We start from the raw sequence: 13,109 nt of genomic DNA, 5'->3' as shown, positions 1-13,109 counted from the left end.
ATCAAACGGACAACCTCCTCGGACAGTTTACAATCTACGGGGATCCCTCCTTGTTTCTGGAATGTTTCGGTAGTGATGGACCATTTTGATAGAAAACCGTAGTTCGTGACCCCTTAGCCTTTGACAAGTCAGGGTCATTTTAACTTGTTCACGCGGGACAACTAAAGTAGCGCCTGAAAACTGATAAAGTCCATCCCCGAATGTTTGGTGCGAAGGTCACGTGGTACTCTCCTCAGAGACAACAGCTTGTAAGTTCTTAAGAATGTGTTTGTTTCTTTAGCTGTTGGGGGGACAACCGACCTTTTAAGTATCCTATAACTAAACGGGAATATATATTGTTGGTGGTGGTGGTACGAAGGGCAACCTTAAAAGAGACTAAACCCCGGGGTTATATTGCCCTTAGAGGGCGTCAATAAAACCCCCGGGGAAAGGTCGTCAACCCTGCGTGGCTAGTCTTGTTTTTTTTCGAACCGAGGGGAGAAAGGTCAAAGAAATAATAAATAAGAATGTACCTTTTTTGAGAAAATAGCTCTAGTCACGCCCGCCAACTTGCCAAGTGAAAAGATAACGTTGGACTGGACCCGTATAAATAAAAAATAGGGTTGTGACACGTTGGCTTGGAAATGATGGCGTTTAATCTATTAATCTCTGAAATAATTTCACGAGTGTGGTTTAGTTAGTAATCTTTCTTAATTAAAGGGGCATTAATTATCCTTAAGAAATATTAATTAATTAATAAACAACAAAAAGTATGAAATTATTTTCCTACGCGTCGCTAGCTCGTATTTGCAATAATTACACGAGTCTCTTCTTTTCTCTTTATACCCTGTAATTATGATTTTAACTTGGGCCGAGGCTTAATGCTATGACTTTGTATCTATCTATACATCCACTAGCTACGATATAGTCTCGGGGTCCTCTTTAATTTCCTAGCTGGCGTAGGTGTTCCCAGCTTTTGTATTGTATACCGGAATAAAATTGTTTTTATCATAGGTTCATTGAATTAACGTTAATAAGTCACGGTATAGATAATTTTCACCCATGGAGGATTCATACCATTTACAACAGGAGACCGGGCTATCTGGAGGACAAAAACCCGTCTGCTTTTGTCCTCCAGATAGCCCGGCTTCCTGGTGTAAATGGTATTAATCCTCCATGTGTGAAAACTATCTATACCAGAAGTGAGATGAGACTAGAAGTGAAGGGCTCTAGCATTGGTAATAGATCCTGGCATTAGTGAACAAATTTGAGGATTTTACGCCGCTTCAATCGCGCCTACGCTAGAGAGAAAAAAATTGCTCGAGACCCCAAAAACATTTCTTACCCCCTTCCCCTCAACCTAAAGCGGCGAAACACGGACGCGGGTGCTTGAGTCTAGTTCGGCCGTCTACCGCCGCGAGCGTCTCACGTTTTGGAGGGGAAATTCAGAAACCGCCACTAGAGGGCCAACCGTTGGTGTGTTATCAAGAATATTCACTTTCGCCGAGTGAAGAATTTGGTTAGCTCAGTACTTCTAGTCTCATCTCACTTCTGTCTATACTTATAAAACCAACAATACCTGGAAATTATTATAGTACTATTAGATAAAATTGGAAATTAAAATTGGTTAGGGAAGACGTGGGGAATTTTGAAGTAAAAAAATCAATGGGAACCCTGATCAACTTATGGTCGTTCCCTTAACTTGTTTCAATTTTTAACGCATCTCAGAAATGGATTTTTCTTAGTTTTTTTTCTCGAGTCACGTTTCGAGTCAATTGCTTTCTAAGAAATTTATTTCTACCCAAAAATATAACGTCTAACTTTTACAGCGGATCTTCTCCGCGCTTGCTTCCACCCTGGGCCTGAAGGCTACGACGCCGAGTAACTAAAACTTATCGTTAAAAATGATGCAGAAGTTTTCCAGAACAAAAACCGACCGAGGCTTAAGGATCGTTTAAAAAAAAAATACATTAGGCCTAATATAAATTACTCGGGTTATATCTAAATAAGCGCGTATACATCTACAATAGGGGAAGGGGCGAAGGTTATACGAGTAATTTGAAATTTCTATTTAAATTACACGTACGAGTGAATTTGTTTTTTGTTCAACATCCCATGATTCCAAAAGGGCAAAGATTGGATTAAAAATGACCCGAAATTTTTATTAGAATTTTGGGTTTAAAGTTCGGCCTGTCTCATATTCGAGATGAAATTATTTATACACGTGAAAAAGGAAGTTTGTGGTTTAACTCGTAATAATCAGCGCCACTTTTTTGCGGAATTTATTTATTTATTTATCATTCTCGCGCTTTTTGAGCGGACAAAATGACGTCAATAATATTAAAATTTGAGTTGCCCATGTTTTTTTTTGGGGGGGGGGGGTCAAAGTTTAGTTGCTTGTTTAGGTTTCTTACAATTTTCTCTTAAGTTCAATTAACGCGACAAATTAATTTAAACAATGACGCAATGATCTTGTCAAAAATGGGATGATATTATATACCACCACTAAAGGAAAATGTCCCCGTCCCGCAGCCAGGATGAGAGGGAATCTAAACGTAGGAAATTTATATAATGCGTAATAATAGACTGTAAGCTTAGTAGTAGCTTACCTACACAATAATGGGAACTAAACTGAACCATCTCGGAGGATGTTTGGGGGTCACCCTCTTCTTACCCCGCGGCGGCTCCGGAATCAGGTGAAATTTGCAGGTGTCCGGATGCGCACCCCCTATCTATACACCGTTAATACCACGAAGTACATTAACAAGAAGTAAACGATAAAATCGAAAAAGGAATCTTAACTAATACGTCATCTCTGCGAACCTCGTGAAATTTCGAATTGACAAATGGCACGAAATTAAAGTAATAGTAACTCATAATTAAAAGCGTAATTTGTCTACGTCCTATGATGGGCTTTCGATAGGAAACTAAAACTATAGAGTGGGGGGGAAGGGGTCGTGCGTGTTCTGGCTTTACTCTGTCCGCGGGCGAAAGACCAAAAGTCATCCGGGCTGGGGGTTGAATAGGATGTTATATAATATTTAAAGACTACCAAAGGGGAATCGATGTTTTACCGACGGTGTGGGGGGGATGTTATCTTTAGTTTGGAACGTTTTCCGTCTATGACAGGGACCGCCAAATTTTTGGCAAGCCCCGGTGGGTTGTTGGCGACGGGACGGGCGGGCGGGGGGGCCATGAGGTGGCGGTCGGTCGTCGGGGTGTCACGGTTCGTTGACCCAACCACCCTGAACTTAATGAGACACCAACTGGCTACGTAATCACTAAACATCTACTTCCCCCCTCTCCTCTCGTATGGCAGCTCGTGGATAAGACCAAAAAAAGTAACTGATTTTGTTGTCAGTTGCTCTATGAATTCGTTCGATACTTAACACGAATATTTAACTTGACCTCAACCCCAAGATTCGTAAAAAGCTGGTGGGACTGCACTGCCTCGGTTTGCACGCGGGGTAAATGATCCCATATTCTTAAGCAACAATCAGAGTCAATATTTTTGATAGAAATGAAATAAATTCAATATAAATTTCTACGTTTTTAGCTTTTCCCCCGTGATTTTTAATACACCTGAAAAATTGTGTTTGTGCGGGTTGCGGGGTTGACTTTTTCACGGGTCCTATACAACAACACGCGTGTTTTGATTGAATAAAAAAATTAAATCCCCGCCATACCTCTACCATTGTTCCGTTAGGCTTAGCGTTTTTTATGGGGTGAGTTTTTTTGTATCTTAAACCATGCGTGGGAGATTTGAAAGTAAAAGTGTATAGTTTTCACGGGCACTACCGACCGACAAAACAGGTGATTCGGTTCGTACGCATGGTAGAACGCCGCTGACATTTTACATGATTTCATATAGACCCGAGGTTGTTTTTTTTAAGCCTTGGTTTAATTTTATTTGAATTATACGGATACCGGACCCAGATGTTTGTTTGTTACGTAACCTTTTAAATAAGCGTGGGAAAAGTGGATCGCATTTTGAAAGTGACCATTCCGTTTGAAATGTCTATTTCCCGTCTAATTCACGCCTGACACAGCAGCTTATGGCAACCTTTTGGTAATTATTTAACCTGGCCGGTAAATACTCGACTATTAATTAAAAATATGTTAATTTGTCGGCGATTTTGTTATATAATTATAGCGTTAAATTAATAATTCGGAAGCGAAACGTTTCGTATCTTAAGTTTTATGAAAAACCGGCCCATTAATTAAACGGATCCACGTCAATGAAATTCCGCTGGTGCCTTCCTTTTTCATCTTGGCTATATTTTAAGGGTTAGTTTTGGGAGAAAAATCAAGCTCCTTTAAAGGTAAAGTATCAAATATCAAAGGGGTTTAAAATCAAGGAGTCCTTCTCTTAATACTCCGTATCTGCTTTTGAAACTATTCCTGTTTGTTATCGGTGCTGTGTCCTTTAAAAACGTGGATGGATGGATGGGGGATACTCACTCTCCCAAGATACTGCCGCTTTAAAAGCAGGTTTTTCTTTCTTACCACGCACTGTCGAACATTTTTTTTTTTTTTTGGTGGCAGATAAAAGCGTATATAGCTACAGTTTTTGCTAGGTTAGGTTTATAATAAGGTGCGCACGTTCGGTGTCGGAGACCCTTCGCCCGTTCCCATCTATACATACTACCAAATTAATAATATACTATCCGATATGGGAAGGAGGGGAGGGGAGGGGAGGGGATCCTTAATGACGAGCTGATGTCGTCGTGGATATCGAAAATATATTTATGTTATTATCGAACGCCTTTGTAGGGTTTTAGGAGCAAATATTATAAATAAATTTGATAATTTATTTCTTTGTCAGAAATGATTGTCCAAGCGTACGGTCAATTTAAGTCTTTGTTCTCCTATGATTTGGACCAATTTATTCACTTAAATTTTTTGGAATTTTAGTCGGAAAAGAAATTGGAAGTGATTTGAATGAGTGTGTCAATTAAATTATAGAAAATTAGAAAGTATGGTTAAATATATTTGTTATATCCATGATGAAAGGCTCGCTTCCGAGTTCAATAACGTCCATCCGGGAGTTAGGAGGCAAGGAGCGAGCAGCGAGCGAGCAAGGACGTCACCCCTATTGTTTTGGGTATGGCTCATTCATCGTCATTGGCAAAGCGCTGCTTTAGTTAAGTTATAGTGTTCATTCAGGAAACTGGTTCGACGCGCCATTCTCTCTCTCCACTGTTTTACTTTATTATTTCCCGCCATTTCCTCGCCCTCCCCCCCCTCCATCTCTCTCACTCTCTTGTTTCTGTTTAACCTTTACTATAATCATAATATAATCCCCAAAGCACTCCTTTTGTTACCCCACAATTTTTTTGACAGTGTCCGGAATGTATCATTTTTTTTTCTCTGGGTTGTTAAATACTGACCAAAACCTTAACTGGAAAACAAACTCCGGATTGTTATCACTCTCGACATACCCATCTCAGAAGCTTAACTAAAAAAGAAAATCAGCTCTATCTTCTTTTCTTTTTGGTGGCTGTTAGGTTTAGGTTAGGCTTAGCGATGATACCCTTTTATCTAGACATAAATGGAATAAACTTGAAGGGGGAAGTAGGGAGGGATGAGTAGAAGAGGGTTAGTTTTGAAGCAAGATGAAGATTCGTAACGTATACGAGGAGATAGATAGCGGGTGCGTGGTGGTTTGGATGGTGGCAAGAAATCTGCCAGAAAGGGGGGAACATCCCAAGTTCAAACTTCTCGAAGATGTCCCAAGAACTTTTGGCTGCCTTAAGTTTAAACTAGCAGCCAGCTACTCGTTTCGTTCGTAGCGGACCCTAAGGTCGATAACCCTTGGCCCCCCGAGGGCGAAATCACCAAAGACGCGAGCAGCGAGTCACGCTTCTTCCTTCGCGCCTACCCAACAACCCTCCTCCATCTTGGATTTGAGAAAAATTTTCTTCTTCAACAACAAATACGCCTCAACCTTTTTTTTTTGGCCCTTTAAAACGATCGGCTATAATTACTGGTACATTTCTTTTAAAGCTCTCAGTGTGCTTAGCGCCCCGTTGAATTGTTACCAAAGTATATATATATATGATGTAATATCTCACTTTCCAGCCCCCCTTCCTCCTCAGTTAGGCTTAGGCTTGTTTTTTATTTTTTTTAATATTAAATAGTGTTGGCCCCTTTTATAGCATCCTTCGAAACGCAATGGACCTTTTCAAGAAGAGAGAGAGAGAGAAGAAGAAGCGCTTATGTATTTGGCATGCGGGCACGCGTGGTTGTAACTCGGTGTTAGACACGGATCAGTTGGTTTTAAAGGTCTCGGAGATGATTTTCCATCATCTAAAATGTACCCTTGCCTTTTTTTTTTTAACCGGTAAATATCTCGATATTAAATAGGGTGTTACAGGATATACCCCCGTATATACCTCGTAATTAACTCGCTCTAATTATCAGTGTACATCGAATTGAAGAAGGAATAGGTCAAAGTAATTTACGAAGACCTTCTTTTTTTTTGAAGTCTCGCGCCTCAGGTTTCAAATTTAGGCTTAGCACTATTTTGAAGTCAGTTTGAACCTTTTCGGGAATAATCAACTGCCAATTTCGATTTAAATCCAACTCGAGCCGTAATAATGACGTTTTAAAGTTAAACAATCGCCTCCCCATAGCCGCCGAGGCTCGATTAAATTGATGAATTCCATCTTGGTCGCGATGAAGAGCGCGGTCAACATCAATCGGGAATTAATGAAAGCCATTAAAGACTGTCGCGCGGGGCACATTGGGAATTTAGAAAGTTTTTTTTTTCTTTCTACATAGCCTGACTTAGTATATCGTGTCACGTTGGTCGAATATAAAAAGCGTAGAGAATCTTCGGGGGGGGGGGGCGCTGGAGGAATTGCGTCACTTCTCTATTGGGTCATGAATAAAGAAATCAATTCGTCCCCATCATTTGACGCTCGCACCTCACCCCTCCCATCTCTTTTGGAAATCGGGTGATGTTGGCCCGAGGCTCTTGTTTTCGGAATACAAGCACGTAAAGTCCACACTTTTGCAATATATCGCCAGTACTAAAGGGGTCCGGTCCAACCTGATACGTACGCCAGACGCCAATTGACTCCGGGCGAGATCGAATTAGAGCCGTGTAATTGGCTATAACGCGCGCATTTAGAAAACTCTTTTTAACTTCCCTCTCTACTATAGCTTCTAGAAACGTATCGTTTCATACCTATAACCATCTTTTTTCTGTCGGTACTTAATTAACTAGATGGAAGACGTATTTTACAAACGATAATATCCGTTACTTGTCTGTTTAAAGACATTATGGGATGGATGGCCGGGATTTAATTGAGGGCTACAACAACGAAAGTGTTTGTAATTGTTATTGGGACGTTTTTTGGGTTTCCCACCAATTTGAGGTATTGACACATGTTTCGGTAATTGTAAATACGAATGACACGACTATAGTAAGAATATGGGGGCGAATTTTGTAATTATTTAAAAGAAGGAGCGACTCACCCGTTGTGAAGAGAACGATGGCTTTGAGGCAGCTGTATTCCGCGGCATCGACGTGTAACGCTTTGAGCTTTTCGACTTGTTCTTGGAATATGCGAATATGGTCCATAAAGGCCACGACTCTGTCCGCGGCCATGGGAGACGCGTGAAGTCCGGCGGCGGCCAAAAGAGGCGCGACGTGCAAGGGCATGGAACACTGGCTGGCGTTGAGCACGAAGAGTTCGCTCCAGACCAACCTCAAGAGGGCCACTTGGTCCGTCACTTGCAAGTCCGGGAAGAAAGGAATGTTTCGCGCCCATTCCACCGCGCTGAACAGCAGTCTGGCCGCCAACTCGCAAATGTTGTCGATGCCCATGATGTTGTTGGGTTGCATGCATTGCGCGTATCTGGAAGGCGGGTACGGCTCGGCCCGCAACAGCAACGAAATGAAGCTGGACAAGTACGTGTGTCCGTTCAGCGTCTCGCCGTTCGTCAAGGCCATCTGACCGGGCAACGCGTGCTGGCTGGGGGGAACTCTCCCTCGTTGTACCGCTGCGAGACGACGAAAGGGCGAGCCGGGGGAAGAAGAGAAACGAAGTTCATTAGTCGGGGTCAACAGTTCCACTCGTACTGTCGGGGTCAAGGGGCAGAGGCCGCTGCTACCATCCGGGGTGCAGCGACATTGCGCGTTGTAAAATGCCGACGCGATCATCACGCCAGTTAATATTAAATATTAAATAACCAATTCAAATCAACGAATAGTGATTTTAAGAAAATTTGAAAAAAGAATAATTTTAATTAAACCGTGCGCCCAAGAGACAACGACACTTGATAATAAAAATAACTATCAACGACTAGATTAGTTAATGGTCATAGTTAATACTGATTAGGGTTAGTTAGGGGATGTATCATCTTATCTCGGGGATTGACTAGTTGCTGATTGGGAAGGAGTAGACGCGGTGCATTACATCGTCCGTTGTCGGGCTCTGAGCTGGTTTGGTATTAACGGGCGCCGTGTCCCGAGGAGAAGCCCATCTCGCGCGCTCAGCTCCCGCTCCTTCGTCGAGCGCATTTGCGGAGCACTGAGGGAGCCTTTTTCAGAGAGTCGATATCTGTCCAGGCCCGAAGTCAGCCTGAAGCTCGAGCAGCACCAGCAGCCTCAGAGCTGAGCTGAGAGAGAAGGCAGCTACGGGTGAGGCCAGCGCCTCAGCCAGCAGCGCCGCGCGCTATTTTTAAAAGCCAAAAATCGACCCCTCCCACGACTGATAGAAAAAAAAAATGCACCGCTACTCCTCCTTCCTGTCGATTTTTTTTTTCTGGGGACACGCTGCTCCGATATACCTCTCTTCCCGTGGGTGACAAAATATTCCAAGTACATATACGATTTAGTGGGAATTTTTAAGAAAACACTTGTTTTTAACGGCTCTCTAAAAGGGACTCCTTCATTTTCTCGCTCAATTTATCTAGCTAAGATTTATTTTCATCAACTCTAGAGATAAACACTCTTATCTTTCTTAGCTTATTTACTGCACGTATAAGGAAAATGGGAAAAAATAATTAACAGAGGAGATATACTTATTTTTTTTTTCAATTAGAAACAAAGTCAAACAACAATTTTAAGTATATCACAGATTCTGGCATGAAATGGCCACTTTTAATTATGATAACAATTTAATATAGCCTAATCGATGAAATATTTTTGCATTATCTAAAGGCCTTTATATTCAAACGCAATATTAATTTTGTAAATAAGGCTTATTAAATTCACTTTGCTCCTACCTGCTTGGTGTTGACTGACAAGGAACGAGCCAGCGTGCAATTAGTAAAAGGGAGCCCCATAGACGCGAGAAATAATTGAGGATGCGATATTTAGTGTCGTTGTCACGTTCGGTTTAAGTGTTGGGCGCATTTGGGGGGCATTTTGGTATAGAAATCACCTGACCTTGGCACCTACCCTCCCTCCTCATGCCCATTTTGAGGCATTTCTTGAGCCTGCAATACTGGCACTGGTTCCTGTGGTGCTGGTCGATGGGACAGTTGCGATTCCCTCGGCACGTGTAGGTCAGGTTGCGTCGGACGCTCCTCTTGAAGAAGGACTTGCAGCCTTCGCAGGTGAATTGACCGTAGTGTTTGCCGCTGCTTTTGTCGCCGCAAACGACGCACTCGATGTGTTGAGCGTTCTTGTCGGAGCCCTGCGAAGGGGTGCTAGACTGGGGCGGTTGGTGGGGCGGGCCCGGAGTCGACATGTCCGGGTCGGCGCCCGCCGAAAGCGCGCTCTGGGCCGTCGGGTCGCGCCAGGGCGCCACCGCGAGGGCCATGGGCGGCGGCGGCGGCGCGGGACGGCGGAGCGTCAGGGCGCGAGCGGCCGCGGCGTCGCGCGATTCGAGCGAGAAGAACACGGCTGCGGTCGGTCTGAAAACCGGCGCGCGAAACAAACTTCCACGACCGATAAATTCCACCGACGAATTTTCCCCGAGAATTCCGACGGCCAGCGATCTTTATTCGCCAAAGCGATTCGATCTTTTAAAACTTAATTATTTCCGCCAAAAATACCTTTCCGTCCGAAAAAGGCCGAGAAACGAGATCCGCCGCGCGATTTTACTCGACTGACTACATTAGACGCTACTTAAAAATAATTATCCGACCGAGACAATATTTCGAGCGCCTTCGATCAAGTCCCTCCGTCAGTCTCAGTTTGTCGCTCCACGTTGAATCAGGTGCAATAATTCTGCTGCAACAAAAAAAAAACCAATGCCAGATATTAATTAATTAAACTTAACTTAATCAAGGGGACTGTGTAATAGTACCATTAATTTGAGCGTGTTTGCGAAACGATTTTCGGGCTTGTTTTTTTTTATTATTGTTTTTTGGTGTCAAGGATTGATAAGAGTAGAAAAATTTTCCTAAAGAGGAGTCGAGCCTCCTTTAAGACATTTACACGCGAAAATTGCGAAAAAGTTTCGGCGCCCGGGGAACCTTTCTTTCTCTCTCTCTCCAGTCTGTTTGGGAGTGAATGGGGGTGGTGGCCCTCGGGGTCGGTGCTCGTTGGCACTTGGCGCCTTGGGTCGCGGATGACGCCGGGATTTTGGGATCGTACCTCGCGGACCGGAGACGGCGACCGCACTGAGTTCCGAGGTCGCGTTAGCCGACTAACGGGGCAAACTCTACACGTTAGGTTTTTTGGCTTGCCACGTTGAACGAGCGTGGAAGCGACGCTTCATTATTGCGAGCCCCGATCTCTCTCCTCTCGCTCGCTGCCTTCTGGCTTCAGCGCCGTCTCCGCCGCTAGGGAAACTGGGGGGTCGAACTTTAGGTTCGTGGCGGGGGTTTGACTTCTAGCTTCTCTCTCTCTCTCATGGATAGCAAAAGCTACCCCTTCCTACTAGTGGTCGGTCCAGGACTTCTAGGTCCTGGTCGGTCGCGCCGCGCTTAACCATGATGGCCTCTGTCTATGAATTTCTTTCACCCCCCCGCGCGTCCCCCCTCCTTGGTACGAGACTAAGAAGAAGAGAGAGCGTCGGCTGCTCTCAGGCTTCGTTTCTTTTCGGGGGTGAGAATCCGTATCGGGCGCGGGCGGAGAGAGGAAAGGCTGGATTACGCTAGATTTAGACCTCCTCGCTGTTACAGTACATTCTTTCTTCTGACGCAACTATATCCTTGGAAGAAACTGACAGCGCAGACGCGAAGGGCGCCCCTGAGATGTTCGTCTTGCCCTTTTAGCGTCAAGCTCAGTTGCCTTTCGTATCTCCGTGGAGAAGGTGATCTCTTTTCTCTCTTTGTCGAGGAATTCGCGTAAGGACTTGAAAGATTTTCTTATCTATTTCAAACACGACACGCAATTTTACAATTTTTCTGACAAACTTATAAAAATCTAAGGGGGGAGGGGGTTACTGTGAATTTACTAAATTAATTAAACCTTTCTGTGATAGTGATTCTCGGTAAACAATTTTCCTACGGTTGTTGAATAGCTAATTTGAAACACGAATTCAGAAAAGCAAACTAAATATTTAGTACCAACACCGTCTTTGAACTTGGAGAAGTACTCCGCTACTTATTCTTTTATCTTCTAAGAAGATAAAGGCTCGTAACTACTACACGCCTCTCGTCTTACCCAGTGAATATATCTTTGTTTTTATCTCCGGATAAAAGATAAAGAGCAGTTTAGGTTATGGGATCGTCGGTCGGAGTGCCAAGGCTGCGAACTGTCTGGACCTCGTGCGCGCTCTCTCTCTCTTTGGGAATGGGATTCAAAGTTGGCGCGCCCCGAAAGGAAAGACACCTCCGAACCGGAGGTCACGGGATCCGAGAGGCTGAGTGAGTAGGGACCCCCGGCGTAACGCTCTTTCAACCTTTTTGGCGCGAGGAGGTAAAAAGCGCGCGCTCTTTCGCTTGAACTATTGACACGGCTCGAGGCGCTCCGAGCGGCGGCCAACTCCGTTGTCATGGCAACCTTCTCCTTTCTAGGGATAACTTTTCCATCTTGGGCGCGCGTACGAGGGCGCGAAAAACGTGTCATTAAAGTTCAAGAAGCCTATTAGCGCCCGATAATCCCCCTCCCGGTGAGACGGTCGCGCCCCCTATAGAACTGCGCCGGTGATGCGGCGAGGGGGCAGGACGCGTCCCGCGCTTTCTCATTGGTCGAACGCCCAACCGTGCCATAGATATATACCTTCTCCATGCACACTCTGGCGAACATCTTCCTTCCAAAGATTCTTTTTCAGTTGGGTCAAGACGTTCTCGAGGATGGTGGCACGCTCGTCCCAGCCGTATCCCGCCGAATCGTTACTCTTTTCCTCAAACTCATTATTCCCCCACCAAGTTTGGAAACCCTAATTAACAATCGTCGATAGGAGTAGACCAGTTTTAGACCTAACATATAAGGGTACACCTAGCTCTCCGTAACAGGTATACACGAATTTAAAGTTCCATTATTTTGATTACAATCCTTTGGAAATTGGAGATGGATTCCCCCGACCACCGCCGGTGTTAAAAAAAAACCTTTTAGAACAATTAAAAGTTTGGAGGGACCCATTGAGGCGAGAAGACTTTAAAGAGGGGGACCATCTCGACCCCGGAATTGAGGTTTTGGAGAAAAAAAAGGGCGCTTTCAGAATACATCGCGTCAAATAACTCAACGGAGAAGCTTGCATGGACCCAGGGACCCTTCGCGGTTTACGCGCCCCGCTAAACAGATTATAAGCGCACCGCCCGCCTTTCTAAAAAGGTCTTTAAAAGTATTTCACCCCAATGTACCATCACTGATAAAGGCCCTCCTATGAGGAATAACAATCCCAAGGAGTCCCTTTTTCAAACATATAGGCTAAGAGAAGTCACTTTTTCTGGTATACCGTTGCTCATTGGGTAAAAGGGGCGCGTGTAGTGCTCGTGGTTTGATATGAAGAGCTAGGGGGAATGAGGTTATGAGGAACAAAACCGCTCCCGGGGAGTCAGTCAGTCAGTTTCTCCTCCCGCAACGGCGGTCGCTGGTGATGAGTCATGGATGATGGTGGAAGGAATTATAACATTCTCTCCTCCTCTTCTATTTAGTCTAGTGGCTTTCCCGCCTTACCATTACATATCTCGCGCTACCATACCATACCATACACCACCATTCCCCGGCTGCGTGGCTTTAAATGGAAAACTATCTCTGTACTGACTTCTCTTTTCTTCAA

At 44.3% G+C, this 13,109-nt stretch overlaps 1 protein-coding gene across 8 annotated transcripts in view; it reads right to left on the bottom strand.

The window, feature by feature from the left end:
* svp (COUP transcription factor 2) overlaps positions 1-13,109 on the bottom strand; it is a 55,048-nt gene that overhangs the window by 33,052 nt on the left and 8,887 nt on the right. Inside the window, exons 1-5 of one of the 8 annotated variants that reach the window (XR_016382870.1) lie at positions 10,245-11,527; positions 9,380-10,168; positions 7,462-7,989; positions 2,589-2,711; positions 2,249-2,528 (exon numbers count right to left, since the gene is read on the bottom strand). Coding sequence is in view for 6 of the 8 variants with exons in the window: in XM_089868694.1 (XP_089724820.1) it covers positions 2,650-2,711; positions 7,462-7,989; positions 9,380-9,755 (966 nt within the window). In the remaining 2 variants the exon portion in view is untranslated. Of the gene's footprint in view, positions 1-2,248; positions 2,712-7,461; positions 7,990-9,379; positions 10,169-10,244; positions 11,528-11,548; positions 11,570-13,109 lie in introns of those variants that run through there. The other 7 variants (XR_016382871.1, XM_089868694.1, XM_089868692.1 and 4 more) reach the window with 7 other exon arrangements.

This window comes from Phalangium opilio, unplaced genomic scaffold, assembly GCF_054372755.1.
Source record: "Phalangium opilio isolate 3A_F unplaced genomic scaffold, DU_Popi_V2 ptg000024l_1, whole genome shotgun sequence".
In the NCBI taxonomy this organism is placed as follows: Eukaryota; Metazoa; Arthropoda; class Arachnida; order Opiliones; family Phalangiidae; genus Phalangium; species Phalangium opilio.
The sequence above is the reverse complement of the archived record's forward strand: the minus strand, read 5'-3'. Positions and strand labels throughout refer to the sequence as shown.